We start from the raw sequence: 15,129 nt of genomic DNA, 5'->3' as shown, positions 1-15,129 counted from the left end.
GCGGTGCGCTGACTGCAATGGTAGAGGAGAATCAAAAACAGGTAGAACAGCTTTGCGCGGACCACGATCAAGCCCGTGCTACAATGCAAGCTGAACTTGTTGCGCACCGAGAGATGCGCAACGCTCGTATAAATGAGAGGCTATCACATCCAGAACTCTGCGATAGCGCTTCACCGCAGATGCCACCGCCAAATACTGAAGTGCCAGTGGCCCCTGAAATAGTGCGCAGCGAACCTCTCTACAGCGTCACCATCGACGAGCTCAACAAGACAACAACACTCAACGAACAGTTGACGCGCGCCCTTGCGCAGAGGGAGGCTGACAATGAGAAGCTCGCAGAGGACCTCGCACAGAGGGAGGCTGACAATGAGAAGCTCGCAGAGGATCTTGCGCAGAGGGAGGCTGACAATGAGAAGCTCGCAGAGGATCTTGCGCAGAGGGAGGCTGACAATGAGAAGCTCGCAGAGGATCTTGCGCAGAGGGAGGCTGACAATGAGAAGCTCGCAGAGGAACTTGCGCAGAGGGAGGCTGACATCGAGAAGCTGACAGATGAACTTGCGCAGAGGGAGGCTGACAATGAGAAGCTCGCAGAGGACCTCGCACAGAGGGAGGCTGACAATGAGAAGCTCGCAGAGGATCTTGCACAGAGGGAGGCTGACAATGAGAAGCTCGCAGAGGACCTTGCACAGAGGGAGGCTGACAATGAGAAGCTCGCAGAGGACCTCGCACAGAGGGAGGCTGACAATGAGAAGCTCGCAGAGGATCTTGCACAGAGGGAGGCTGACAATGAGAAGCTGACAGATGAACTTGCGCAGAGGGAGGCTGACAATGAGAAGCTCGCAGAGGATCTTGCGCAGAGGGAGGCTGACAATGAGAAGCTTGCAGAGGAACTTGCACAGAGGGAGGCTGACAATGAGAAGCTGACAGATGAACTTGCGCAGAGGGAGGCTGACAATGAGAAGCTCGCAGAGGATCTTGCGCAGAGGGAGGCCGACAATGAGAAGCTGACAGAGGATCTTGCGCAGAGGGAGGCTGACAATGAGAAGCTCGCAGAGGATCTTGCACAGAGGGAGGCTGACAATGAGAAGCTGACAGATGAACTTGCGCAGAGGGAGGCTGACAATGAGAAGCTCGCAGAGGATCTTGCGCAGAGGGAGGCCGACAATGAGAAGCTGACAGAGGATCTTGCGCAGAGGGAGGCTGACAATGAGAAGCTCGCAGAGGAACTTGCGCAGAGGGAGGCTGACAATGAGAAGCTCGCAGAGGATCTTGCGCAGAGGGAGGCTGACAATGAGAAGCTTGTGGAGGAACTTGCGCAGAGGGAGGCTGACAATGAGAAGCTCGCAGAGGAACTCGCACAGAGGGAGGCTGACAATGAGAAGCTCGCAGAGGATCTTGCGCAGAGGGAGGCTGACAATGAGAAGCTTGCAGAGGAACTTGCACAGAGGGAGGCGGTAATTGAGGGTGCAGAGGCGGACGCGAGTAAGACAATTGAGGGTGTGTATAGCCGCTGTCGTGAACTTGAGGAGCTTGCTGCGAGAAGGGAACTTGCTGCTACGGGTGATGTGGATATCCTGGAGCGCGAACTGGCGGACGCTCTCGTCCAGCTGAAGGCGTTGGAGGGGGAGAACGCTGCCCTGGCTGCGCTGCTCGCTGCAAAGAAGGCCGAGATGGTGGAAGCTAGCGATGCAGCAGGGAGGAGCGTGAGGGAGCTGGAGTCCCGTTTGTCCGCGGCGGTGTCCGAGGCGTCTCATGAACGCGCGATGGCGGAGAAGCTCATTAGCACCACACGCGGTGCGCTGACTGCAATGGTAGAGGAGAATCAAAAACAGGTAGAACAGCTTCGCGCGGACCACGATCAAGCCCGTGCTACAATGCAAGCTGAACTTGTTGCGCACCGAGAGATGCGCAACGCTCGTATAAATGAGAGGCTATCACATCCAGAACTCTGCGATAGCGCTTCACCGCAGATGCCACCGCCAAATACTGAAGTGCCAGTGGCCCCTGAAATAGTGCGCAGCGAACCTCTCTACAGCGTCACCATCGACGAGCTCAACAAGACAACAACACTCAACGAACAGTTGACGCGCGCCCTTGCGCAGAGGGAGGCTGACAATGAGAAGCTCGCAGAGGACCTCGCACAGAGGGAGGCTGACAATGAGAAGCTCGCAGAGGATCTTGCGCAGAGGGAGGCTGACAATGAGAAGCTCGCAGAGGATCTTGCGCAGAGGGAGGCTGACAATGAGAAGCTCGCAGAGGAACTTGCGCAGAGGGAGGCTGACATCGAGAAGCTGACAGATGAACTTGCGCAGAGGGAGGCTGACAATGAGAAGCTTGCTGAGGACCTCGCACAGAGGGAGGCTGACAATGAGAAGCTTGTGGAGGAACTTGCGCAGAGGGAGGCTGACATCGAGAAGCTGACAGATGAACTTGCGCAGAGGGAGGCTGACAATGAGAAGCTCGCAGAGGAACTTGCGCAGAGGGAGGCTGACATCGAGAAGCTGACAGATGAACTTGCGCAGAGGGAGGCTGACAATGAGAAGCTCGCAGAGGACCTCGCACAGAGGGAGGCTGACAATGAGAAGCTCGCAGAGGATCTTGCACAGAGGGAGGCTGACAATGAGAAGCTCGCAGAGGACCTTGCACAGAGGGAGGCTGACAATGAGAAGCTCGCAGAGGACCTCGCACAGAGGGAGGCTGACAATGAGAAGCTCGCAGAGGATCTTGCGCAGAGGGAGGCTGACAATGAGAAGCTCGCAGAGGATCTTGCACAGAGGGAGGCTGACAATGAGAAGCTGACAGATGAACTTGCGCAGAGGGAGGCTGACAATGAGAAGCTCGCAGAGGATCTTGCGCAGAGGGAGGCTGACAATGAGAAGCTTGCAGAGGAACTTGCACAGAGGGAGGCGGTAATTGAGGGTGCAGAGGCGGACGCGAGTAAGACAATTGAGGGTGTGTATAGCCGCTGTCGTGAACTTGAGGAGCTTGCTGCGAGAAGGGAACTTGCTGCTACGGGTGATGTGGATATCCTGGAGCGCGAACTGGCGGACGCTCTCGTCCAGCTGAAGGCGTTGGAGGGGGAGAACGCTGCCCTGGCTGCGCTGCTCGCTGCAAAGAAGGCCGAGATGGTGGAAGCTAGCGATGCAGCAGGGAGGAGCGTGAGGGAGCTGGAGTCCCGTTTGTCCGCGGCGGTGTCCGAGGCGTCTCATGAACGCGCGATGGCGGAGAAGCTCATTAGCACCACACGCGGTGCGCTGACTGCAATGGTAGAGGAGAATCAAAAACAGGTAGAACAGCTTCGCGCGGACCACGATCAAGCCCGTGCTACAATGCAAGCTGAACTTGTTGCGCACCGAGAGATGCGCAACGCTCGTATAAATGAGAGGCTATCACATCCAGAACTCTGCGATAGCGCTTCACCGCAAATGCCACCGCCAAATACTGAAGTGCCAGTGGCCCCTGAAATAGTGCGCAGCGAACCTCTCTACAGCGTCACCATCGACGAGCTCAACAAGACAACAACACTCAACGAACAGTTGACGCGCGCCCTTGCGCAGAGGGAGGCTGACAATGAGAAGCTCGCAGAGGACCTCGCACAGAGGGAGGCTGACATCGAGAAGCTGACAGATGAACTTGCGCAGAGGGAGGCTGACATTGAGAAGCTGACAGATGAACTTGCGCAGAGGGAGGCTGACAATGAGAAGCTGACAGATGAACTTGCGCAGAGGGAGGCTGACAATGAGAAGCTCGCAGAGGACCTCGCACAGAGGGAGGCTGACAATGAGAAGCTCGCAGAGGATCTTGCACAGAGGGAGGCTGACAATGAGAAGCTCGCAGAGGACCTTGCACAGAGGGAGGCTGACAATGAGAAGCTCGCAGAGGACCTTGCGCAGAGGGAGGCTGACAATGAGAAGCTCGCAGAGGAACTTGCGCAGAGGGAGGCTGACAATGAGAAGCTCACAGAGGAACTTGCACAGAGGGAGGCTGACAATGAGAAGCTCGCAGAGGACCTTGCGCAGAGGGAGGCTGACAATGAGAAGCTCGCAGAGGATCTTGCGCAGAGGGAGGCTGACAATGAGAAGCTGACAGAGGAACTTGCGCAGAGGGAGGCTGACAATGAGAAGCTCGCAGAGGACCTTGCGCAGAGGGAGGCTGACAATGAGAAGCTGACAGAGGAACTTGCGCAGAGGGAGGCTGACATCGAGAAGCTCGCAGAGGACCTTGCGCAGAGGGAGGCTGACAATGAGAAGCTCGCAGAGGAACTTGCGCAGAGGGAGGCTGACAATGAGAAGCTCGCAGAGGAACTTGCACAGAGGGAGGCTGACAATGAGAAGCTCGCAGAGGAACTTGCGCAGAGGGAGGCTGACAATGAGAAGCTCGCAGAGGAACTTGCACAGAGGGAGGCTGACAATGAGAAGCTCGCAGAGGACCTTGCGCAGAGGGAGGCTGACAATGAGAAGCTGACAGAGGATCTTGCGCAGAGGGAGGCTGACAATGAGAAGCTCGCAGAGGAACTTGCGCAGAGGGAGGCTGACAATGAGAAGCTCGCAGAGGAACTTGTGCAGAGGGAGGCTGACAATGAGAAGCTCGCAGAGGACCTTGCACAGAGGGAGGCTGACAATGAGAAGCTCGCAGAGGACCTTGCACAGAGGGAGGCTGACAATGAGAAGCTCGCAGAGGAACTTGCGCAGAGGGAGGCTGACAATGAGAAGCTGACAGAGGAACTTGCGCAGAGGGAGGCTGACAATGAGAAGCTGACAGAGGAACTTGCGCAGAGGGAGGCTGACAATGAGAAGCTCGCAGAGGACCTTGCGCAGAGGGAGGCTGACAATGAGAAGCTTGCAGAGGAACTTGCGCAGAGGGAGGCGGTAATTGAGGGTGCAGAGGCGGACGCGAGTAAGACAATTGAGGGTGTGTATAGCCGCTGTCGTGAACTTGAGGAGCTTGCTGCGAGAAGGGAACTTGCTGCTACGGGTGATGTGGATATCCTGGAGCGCGAACTGGCGGACGCTCTCGTCCAGCTGAAGGCGTTGGAGGGGGAGAACGCTGCCCTGGCTGCGCTGCTCGCTGCAAAGAAGGCCGAGATGGTGGAAGCTAGCGATGCAGCAGGGAGGAGCGTGAGGGAGCTGGAGTCCCGTTTGTCCGCGGCGGTGTCCGAGGCGTCTCATGAACGCGCGATGGCGGAGAAGCTCATTAGCACCACACGCGGTGCGCTGACTGCAATGGTAGAGGAGAATCAAAAACAGGTAGAACAGCTTCGCGCGGACCACGATCAAGCCCGTGCTACAATGCAAGCTGAACTTGTTGCGCACCGAGAGATGCGCAACGCTCGTATAAATGAGAGGCTATCACATCCAGAACTCTGCGATAGCGCTTCACCGCAAATGCCACCGCCAAATACTGAAGTGCCAGTGGCCCCTGAAATAGTGCGCAGCGAACCTCTCTACAGCGTCACCATCGACGAGCTCAACAAGACAACAACACTCAACGAAAAGTTGACGCGCGCCCTTGCGCAGAGGGAGGCTGACAATGAGAAGCTCGCAGAGGATCTTGCGCAGAGGGAGGCTGACAATGAGAAGCTCGCAGAGGACCTCGCACAGAGGGAGGCTGACAATGAGAAGCTCGCAGAGGATCTTGCACAGAGGGAGGCTGACAATGAGAAGCTCGCAGAGGACCTTGCACAGAGGGAGGCTGACAATGAGAAGCTCGCAGAGGACCTCGCACAGAGGGAGGCTGACAATGAGAAGCTCGCAGAGGATCTTGCGCAGAGGGAGGCTGACAATGAGAAGCTCGCAGAGGATCTTGCACAGAGGGAGGCTGACAATGAGAAGCTTGTGGAGGAACTTGCGCAGAGGGAGGCTGACAATGAGAAGCTCGCAGAGGATCTTGCGCAGAGGGAGGCTGACAATGAGAAGCTTGTGGAGGAACTTGCACAGAGGGAGGCTGACAATGAGAAGCTGACAGATGAACTTGCGCAGAGGGAGGCTGACAATGAGAAGCTCGCAGAGGATCTTGCGCAGAGGGAGGCTGACAATGAGAAGCTCGCAGAGGACCTCGCACAGAGGGAGGCTGACAATGAGAAGCTTGCAGAGGACCTCGCACAGAGGGAGGCTGACAATGAGAAGCTCGCAGAGGATCTTGCGCAGAGGGAGGCTGACAATGAGAAGCTCGCAGAGGACCTCGCACAGAGGGAGGCTGACAATGAGAAGCTCGCAGAGAACCTCGCACAGAGGGAGGCTGACAATGAGAAGCTCGCAGAGGACCTCGCACAGAGGGAGGCTGACAATGAGAAGCTCGCAGAGAACCTCGCACAGAGGGAGGCTGACATCGAGAAGCTGACAGATGAACTTGCACAGAGGGAGGCTGACAATGAGAAGCTCGCAGAGGACCTCGCACAGAGGGAGGCTGACAATGAGAAGCTCGCAGAGGATCTTGCGCAGAGGGAGGCTGACAATGAGAAGCTTGTGGAGGAACTTGCGCAGAGGGAGGCTGACAATGAGAAGCTGACAGATGAACTTGCGCAGAGGGAGGCTGACAATGAGAAGCTCGCAGAGGATCTTGCGCAGAGGGAGGCTGACAATGAGAAGCTTGCAGAGGATCTTGCGCAGAGGGAGGCTGACAATGAGAAGCTTGCAGAGGAACTTGCACAGAGGGAGGCGGTAATTGAGGGTGCAGAGGCGGACGCGAGTAAGACAATTGAGGGTGTGTATAGCCGCTGTCGTGAACTTGAGGAGCTTGCTGCGAGAAGGGAACTTGCTGCTACGGGTGATGTGGATATCCTGGAGCGCGAACTGGCGGACGCTCTCGTCCAGCTGAAGGCGTTGGAGGGGGAGAACGCTGCCCTGGCTGCGCTGCTCGCTGCAAAGAAGGCCGAGATGGTGGAAGCTAGCGATGCAGCAGGGAGGAGCGTGAGGGAGCTGGAGTCCCGTTTGTCCGCGGCGGTGTCCGAGGCGTCTCATGAACGCGCGATGGCGGAGAAGCTCATTAGCACCACACGCGGTGCGCTGACTGCAATGGTAGAGGAGAATCAAAAACAGGTAGAACAGCTTCGCGCGGACCACGATCAAGCCCGTGCTACAATGCAAGCTGAACTTGTTGCGCACCGAGAGATGCGCAACGCTCGTATAAATGAGAGGCTATCACATCCAGAACTCTGCGATAGCGCTTCACCGCAGATGCCACCGCCAAATACTGAAGTGCCAGTGGCCCCTGAAATAGTGCGCAGCGAACCTCTCTACAGCGTCACCATCGACGAGCTCAACAAGACAACAACACTCAACGAACAGTTGACGCGCGCCCTTGCGCAGAGGGAGGCTGACAATGAGAAGCTCGCAGAGGATCTTGCGCAGAGGGAGGCTGACATCGAGAAGCTCGCAGAGGATCTTGCGCAGAGGGAGGCTGACAATGAGAAGCTCGCAGAGGATCTTGCACAGAGGGAGGCTGACAATGAGAAGCTCGCAGAGGAACTTGCGCAGAGGGAGGCTGACAATGAGAAGCTCGCAGAGGACCTCGCACAGAGGGAGGCTGACAATGAGAAGCTCGCAGAGGACCTCGCACAGAGGGAGGCTGACAATGAGAAGCTCGCAGAGGATCTTGCACAGAGGGAGGCTGACAATGAGAAGCTCGCAGAGGATCTTGCACAGAGGGAGGCTGACATCGAGAAGCTCGCAGAGGACCTCGCACAGAGGGAGGCTGACAATGAGAAGCTCGCAGAGGATCTTGCACAGAGGGAGGCTGACAATGAGAAGCTCGCAGAGGAACTTGCGCAGAGGGAGGCTGACATCGAGAAGCTCGCAGAGGATCTTGCACAGAGGGAGGCTGACAATGAGAAGCTCGCAGAGGAACTTGCACAGAGGGAGGCTGACATCGAGAAGCTCGCAGAGGATCTTGCACAGAGGGAGGCTGACATCGAGAAGCTGACAGATGAACTTGCGCAGAGGGAGGCTGACAATGAGAAGCTCGCAGAGGATCTTGCACAGAGGGAGGCTGACAATGAGAAGCTCGCAGAGGACCTCGCACAGAGGGAGGCTGACAATGAGAAGCTTGTGGAGGAACTTGCGCAGAGGGAGGCTGACATCGAGAAGCTGACAGATGAACTTGCGCAGAGGGAGGCTGACAATGAGAAGCTCGCAGAGGATCTTGCACAGAGGGAGGCTGACAATGAGAAGCTCGCAGAGGATCTTGCGCAGAGGGAGGCTGACATCGAGAAGCTGACAGATGAACTTGCGCAGAGGGAGGCTGACAATGAGAAGCTTGTGGAGGAACTTGCGCAGAGGGAGGCTGACATCGAGAAGCTGACAGACGAACTTGCGCAGAGGGAGGCTGACAATGAGAAGCTCGCAGAGGATCTTGCACAGAGGGAGGCTGACAATGAGAAGCTGACAGAGGATCTTGCGCAGAGGGAGGCTGACAATGAGAAGCTCGCAGAGGATCTTGCACAGAGGGAGGCTGACATCGAGAAGCTCGCAGAGGACCTCGCACAGAGGGAGGCTGACAATGAGAAGCTCGCAGAGGATCTTGCACAGAGGGAGGCTGACAATGAGAAGCTCGCAGAGGAACTTGCGCAGAGGGAGGCTGACATCGAGAAGCTCGCAGAGGATCTTGCACAGAGGGAGGCTGACAATGAGAAGCTCGCAGAGGAACTTGCACAGAGGGAGGCTGACAATGAGAAGCTCGCAGAGGATCTTGCACAGAGGGAGGCTGACAATGAGAAGCTCGCAGAGGATCTTGCACAGAGGGAGGCTGACAATGAGAAGCTCGCAGAGGAACTTGCGCAGAGGGAGGCTGACATCGAGAAGCTCGCAGAGGATCTTGCGCAGAGGGAGGCTGACAATGAGAAGCTCGCAGAGGATCTTGCACAGAGGGAGGCTGACATCGAGAAGCTGACAGATGAACTTGCGCAGAGGGAGGCTGACAATGAGAAGCTCGCAGAGGATCTTGCACAGAGGGAGGCTGACAATGAGAAGCTCGCAGAGGAACTTGCACAGAGGGAGGCTGACATCGAGAAGCTCGCAGAGGATCTTGCGCAGAGGGAGGCTGACATCGAGAAGCTGACAGATGAACTTGCGCAGAGGGAGGCTGACAATGAGAAGCTCGCAGAGGATCTTGCACAGAGGGAGGCTGACAATGAGAAGCTGACAGATGATCTTGCGCAGAGGGAGGCTGACAATGAGAAGCTTGTGGAGGAACTTGCACAGAGGGAGGCTGACATCGAGAAGCTGACAGATGAACTTGCGCAGAGGGAGGCTGACAATGAGAAGCTCGCAGAGGATCTTGCGCAGAGGGAGGCTGACAATGAGAAGCTTGTGGAGGAACTTGCGCAGAGGGAGGCTGACAATGAGAAGCTCGCAGAGGACCTTGTACGGAGGGAGGCTGACTGTCATAAGCTAGTTGCTGAGCTTGATGTGATTGAATCCAAGTTGAACAGTGCTATGAGTGGTCTGCACGTGTTTTCATCGGGTGATGGTGGTGTGATTGAGATGCTGGAGGGGTATATGGAAAGGGCCTCTTTGGTGAGTGGTGCTGAAAAGGATGCACTTGAGAGGTTGAGTTTAAGTAATAAGGAGCTTGCAATGTTGAGATCTGATTTCTTGGCTGAAAGGGATTTGATGTCGCGTGAGATTGAACTGGAAAAGGCGGAGAAGGCGCGGCTTTTAGGGGAGCTGGAAGTGACTCAAAGAAATCTTGAGACGTTGAAAAACGCACCTGTGGTTGCATCCGGGGAAAATGAGCTTAGCGTACTGCGTCAAAAGATTTGTGACCTAGAGGAAGTCGTTGATGTGAAGAATGCTCATTTGGAATCCTTGAATGAGCGTCTTGAAGGTCTGGTGGAAGAACTCCACGACAAGCGAGAAGAGTTGTTTCACGTGATTGGCCAGTTAGATGACTTTGTCGTAAAGTTCGAAAAGGCTCGTGAGGGGGAGAAGGTTGCTGTTGAAAAGCTAGCCGCACGTGATCAAGAACTCTTTGAATTGGAAAGAATGCATAGGGAGCTGCAAACGGAGCATGAGCAAATTGTGTCGCATCTCCAGAAACAGGTGGAAGAGCTTCGTGCGCAGCAGTCTGACGATGCAATTGCACTTGAAGATTTGAAAAGTGACATTAAAGGGCTTCGCGGGTCTTTGCAAGAAGTACAGGGAGCTTTAAGGGAGAAGAATGACGAAATAAATCGTCTGAAGGAGGAGATACTTGCTCAGCAGGAGGAGGCGCAGGCTCTCATCGACGAGCTCGCGGAGGAACGGGATCAGAAGTCCCTGGAAGTGAGTGACTCATTGAAAAAGCTGGAGGAGTTTGTTGAACTTATGGAGGACGCCCGTAAGTGCGAAGAAGAGGCGCTTCAGCGAAGTGCGGATGCGGAGCGATCGCTTTGTAGGACACAGGAGGAATTGGAAAGGCTTCGCACGCGGCAGGTGGAAGGACGCGATAACCCCAAAGCTTCGGAGTTGGACACACTGCGTGCCGCACTCGATGAGGCCTGCGACGTGAAAGAACACGCAGAGGAGGAAAACAAGAAGTTGAAGTTGTGCGTGAGGCTTCTGACGGATGCCCTGTCGAAGAATCAGAGTAGGTTTACCGCGTCATCTGGTGTGCTGGAGGAGGCCTGTGATGCCCTGTCAAACATGCAGGAGGGATGAGAGCTCAGCACAGCACCGCCCCCCGCCTCCACAAGAAAGAAAAAGAAAAAGAAATAAATAAATGAGAAAAAAAAACTTTTGTTTCGTTTTGTTTGTTGAGAAGAAATGCGTTGACAAGAGACCCATGATATCTAAAAACTGAGATGCCGCTCCACGGGACACGGATCATGTCGATATTCCTTCTTTTAAAGCACTGTAGCTGCCTCCAATGAAAACTGAAATTGAGCGGCAATTCTTTGTTCTTTGCCTTCTTTTTGTTTGTTTGTTTTCGTGTTGGGGGGGACGGCTGTTATTTAGAAAAGATCCTTTTGTTTTGTTTTGTTTTTTGTCTAAGGATAATACCCACACCCACACCAACCAACCCCTCCGCCTTGTCTAACACCATGTCATCCGTGAAGATTACTCTGTTTCAAGGAAAGTTCAGGCTTGATCGTCTTTTGGGCAAAGGTGGTTTTGGCGAGGTGTATGCTGGCGTGCAGGTCTCTACTGGCGAGCCAGTCGCGGTGAAACTTGAGCGAAACAAAGGACGGTGTTTTCTTTTTCATGAAGCGCGTGTGATGCAGGATATACAGAACTCTATGCCAGGCCGTACCACTCCTGGCATTCCGGAACTGAAGTACTTTGGCCAGGAAGGAGACTTTAGGATCCTCATCATGTCGCTCCTCGGACCATCACTGGAGGATCTTCATGCCAAACTTGGACGGTTCTCACTTAAAACAACAGTCATGCTTGCGGATGAAATGTTATCACGCCTGGAGTTTATTCACTCAGTTGGTTATATACACCGAGACTTAAAGCCAGATAATTATCTTTTGGGAGTTGGTAGGAATGTACGTCACCTCTACCTGATCGATTTGGGCCTCAGCGTTCGTTACCGTTCAACCAATGGCGAGCATCGCGAGATGGCAACAGGGAAGAGTTTTGTTGGTACCTCACGCTACGCCTCTCTACGTACACATAAAGGCTTTTCACAAAGCCGTCGTGATGATATGGAGCAGCTTTCATATATCCTTATTTACCTCTATCGTGGGCATCTCCCGTGGTCGGGGCTTCGAATGAAAGATCGTGAGGCAAAGGAAAAGGCAATTGGTGAGATCAAGCAGAAACTGACGACCGCACAAATATGTTCCAAGTGCCCCTCGCAGTTTGAAGACCTGCTTAATTATTCTCGCAAACTGGAATTTGCAGAGAGTCCACAATATGAGATGTGTCGAATTCTCATTGCGTCTGTTCTTGACACGATTGGACCGAATGTAAAGCACGATTTCCAGTACGACTGGGTAAATGTAAGGAAGCGGGATAATTCGCCCCCGCCCCCGCCGCCATGTATTGTGACGCACGAACGAAGGGCGACGGAAAACAAAATAAATCTGAAGAAAGGGAATGAAAACGGGGAAAAGGATGCTGCAACAATTGGATCAAAAATATTTTGCTTCTTTCCTGGATTATCCTCAAGCGCGTCTCAGGAAATGGTTTTGGTGAACGAAAAATAATCCCTCCCTTTTGTTTGTGTGTGTGTGTGTTTCTTTCCGATAGTTTTTTTCTTCTTTTTTCTTTTTTCGCGCCTCCTCCCGATGCCGATATATCGGCGCTGTTCCTTTTTGTCTTTTTATTATTATTGACGATAATCCACGCACTTTTTTGTTGTTGTTTTGTTTGTTTTTTTTTTTTTTTTTGGATGTTCATTTGTTTTATTACGGTTGATTTTTCTATTGATTTTTTATACCCCCATTCGCAACGGTGCGCAGTCATTTTATACACACACTTTTTTTTTTTTTTTTTTACCCGGTTGGAAAATATGAAGACTCCCTCCTCTTTGAATTTTGTTTTTTGTTTTGTTTTGTTTGGGTTTTTTTTTGTTTTTTTTTTTTGTGTGTGTGGAGCTTTTATTCCGCGTTGATAACAGTCAACGCGAAGTCGATGGAGCCCGTGAGTAGCAACAGCGGCGGCAGCAATTACCCCATTGCCTTCATGTACTTTGCCGCGCGGTGGTTGGCGTGTGAGTGTGGGCAAATGTGTGTATGTGTGCTTGCGTGTGCTTATGTACTTTTGGTAGGGGAAATTTGATATGTTTTTTTTTTTTTTTTTTTAGGGGGGTTTCGTTTTTATTATTATTATTAATGCGCACAGACCGTTGAGGAAGTATTATAAACCGTTACGATCTTTTTGTATATTAATATTATTATTATTTATTTTTTTTTTTTCATTTCCTTTCATTTCCTTTCCCCGCATTGTTGGCCGCTCCTGACTCCACTTCTACCCACCCACACCCACAACTCTTCCATGTAAAATACATATATTTATGCACACATACGTATGTATAATTGTTCGCCGGAAGTAAAGTGGAGGGGAGGGGGGAAGGGGGATGCACGCATGCTCGTTTGGCTGATCTCATTACGAAATACGTCTCATTTACTCTTTCCCTCCCTCTCTCTCCCTCTCTGTGTGTGTGTCCCCTTGGAAAAAAGGCAAAAGAAATAATAATAATAATAATAATAAGAAAAAAAAAAACGCCCGCTCAAACCCTTTACCGCACTTTTAGGGTTTTGGCGGTGCCACAATGCGACCGAGAGCCGCAAGAAGCACGATACAAAAGAGGAAGGGGAATGACGAAGAAATGGCCAAATACCATATGTACGCACGCACATGTAGATATCCATCCATATATACCGACATCATCGTCCCCATTTCTAAAGGAAATATATAAAAAGTTTTAAAAAAAAAAAAGGATGTGCCAGAACCTTGTAATCATTAAAATTATTGTAGTCATTCCTCTGTTTTGTTTTGTTTTTTTCTTCTCTTTTTGGGCGCGTATTTTCTGTTCGTTTCGCCGTTGCTCCTCTTCTTCCCTATTAACGTCCCTCCCTCCCTCTCTCTGCGTGTGTGTGTTTTTATTCCTCTGCTTGTTTGTTTTCCTTTCTCTCACACAACACACCACTTAATCCCACAAAAAGGGAAGAAAAGCGCGGCCAAAACAACGCTCGAATTGGATTCTTTCCCGGCCGTTTTCGTCACGCGTGCTGTTCGAGGGTGCCCGGAAATTCGCCAGAGAAGACTGGAAGCAGACACTTTTCTCGCCGCCGCCGGGGTTTCCTGTTTTTTTCCGGCCTGTTTTTTGGCCCGCCAAAGGCGCCAGAGGCGAGGCGGCCAACCATACACCCACTTAGGAGCGACTCGTTTTCGCGCCGCAAAGCGCCCATGCATGCCGCACACGGGCTCGGATCCTCGGCGGGAAAGGAAGCTTCTTTGCGCGCCGGGAAGAGCAGAGAAAAGCGCCTCCGCCCGCCCCGCGCGAGGGCTAGTGAGCAAAAGCGCGACAGGAAGAGACCATTGGCGGAGAAGCGGCGCTTTCGCCGCCCACCGTCACCTCGCCCCAGACGCCGTGGAAACAGTGGACGGAGAGGCCCGTTCACCCAAAAGTAAAACAGCAACAAAATCGCCGATATAAAAGTGCAAACGGAGACCTGCGGCCACACACACAAGATGGGGATTCATGCATCGTGTCCGACTTTTCGCACCGAAATTGGTGGCGACGGACGGTCGCATATTTCTTTTTACCAAAAGAGCGGCATTCAATAGGAAACCCCACGCAAACGTAAAAATAGAATAACACCGTGCACAACAACAATGTTGCGCGTTTCGTGAGCTGCGTGCTGTCGGTGTGGTTCGGTGATCCCGAGGGGGTCGTGAGTGGGCGAGTCGCCCTGGTATCACCGTCTCTTTGGCTTCTGCGTCGAAATTTTATAATGCATGCGGCTTGTCACTTATTTAGTAATTGTACTAGCGGACACGGGAGAAGGGTTCATGCCATTGTGTGGGCGAAGTGGGAGAGGAAAGAAAAACATCTCCACGTGGTGCATTCGGGCCCCCACGGAACCTTTTCTATTGCGTGAAGCGCAGGCTTCTTCATCTCGTCGGCCGTCAACTTTCATTCTTCTGCGTTAAACCCATCCCCCGAGAGATGTTGAGGCCCCACCCCCGCCAGCGGACGCATTCCGTCGCCTCCGATCAGCATCGTGCGGGCTTTGCGCCGCCCAAACAAAGAAGGCGCACGAAGCAAAATTGTTTCGGCAAAACATGGGAACGGAACCACCGCTTTCCCACAACCAACGTGCCCCACACTCCTCGGGTCAGAAGGCCCTGAAGCCACACCCTCCGCAAAGACGCCAACCACGTGCTTCATATTTTCGTGGTTCCTTGTGGACGTTGACGTTGGCGTGACGTTACAGCGCACCCGCCATCGGGCCACGGTACGAACACAACTGGACGTGAGAAAAAAAAGAAACGCAAATGAGGCTGAGGGGGAAATAGTCGTGGGAGAGGGGCGAAAGAGAGGGAACACCATAAAAGAGCGCATCCAAAAAGCCCGTGGGCACCATTCAAGGCACGCTCGGTCCGGGCCAAAGACACATTTGCCCAAACGGGGGCACAAGGAGCAGGGCAGCGCCAATTAATTGGAAGAGAACCAAAAGAAACGCGAACAGCGACGCCCCAA

General features: G+C 53.2%; 2 protein-coding genes across 2 annotated transcripts, besides 10 other annotated features; both read left to right on the top strand.

Moving 5' to 3' along the window:
• Window positions 1-9,377: a sequence feature (areas not merged during assembly with more than two copies in the genome that could not be assigned to a particular haplotype).
• Window positions 1-10,634, top strand: Tc00.1047053506491.20 (myosin heavy chain, putative; the record flags this gene model as incomplete). The annotated part of the gene is made up of 1 exon (XM_803094.1): window positions 1-10,634. A coding segment is annotated over one exon (10,634 nt), but the record flags the coding sequence as incomplete, so codon positions are not given.
• Window positions 9,378-9,728: a sequence feature (haploid, non-Esmeraldo-like haplotype).
• Window positions 9,729-15,129: a sequence feature (heterozygous, non-Esmeraldo-like haplotype).
• Window positions 10,667-10,709: a sequence feature (T-rich).
• On the top strand, window positions 11,018-12,127 carry Tc00.1047053506491.10 (protein kinase, putative; the record flags this gene model as incomplete). Its single annotated transcript, XM_803093.1, has 1 exon — window positions 11,018-12,127. One exon carries the CDS (start codon window positions 11,018-11,020, stop codon window positions 12,125-12,127), a length of 1,110 nt encoding a protein of 369 aa, XP_808186.1.
• Window positions 12,272-12,310: a microsatellite.
• Window positions 12,463-12,502: a microsatellite.
• Window positions 12,804-12,826: a sequence feature (AT_rich).
• Window positions 12,827-12,860: a sequence feature (GA-rich).
• Window positions 13,111-13,133: a microsatellite.
• Window positions 13,332-13,361: a sequence feature (AT_rich).

Source organism: Trypanosoma cruzi, genomic scaffold (genome assembly GCF_000209065.1).
Source record: "Trypanosoma cruzi strain CL Brener 1047053517101 genomic scaffold, whole genome shotgun sequence".
NCBI classification, from domain to species: domain Eukaryota; phylum Euglenozoa; class Kinetoplastea; order Trypanosomatida; family Trypanosomatidae; genus Trypanosoma; species Trypanosoma cruzi.
This window is presented reverse-complemented; position numbering and strand designations above follow the sequence as displayed.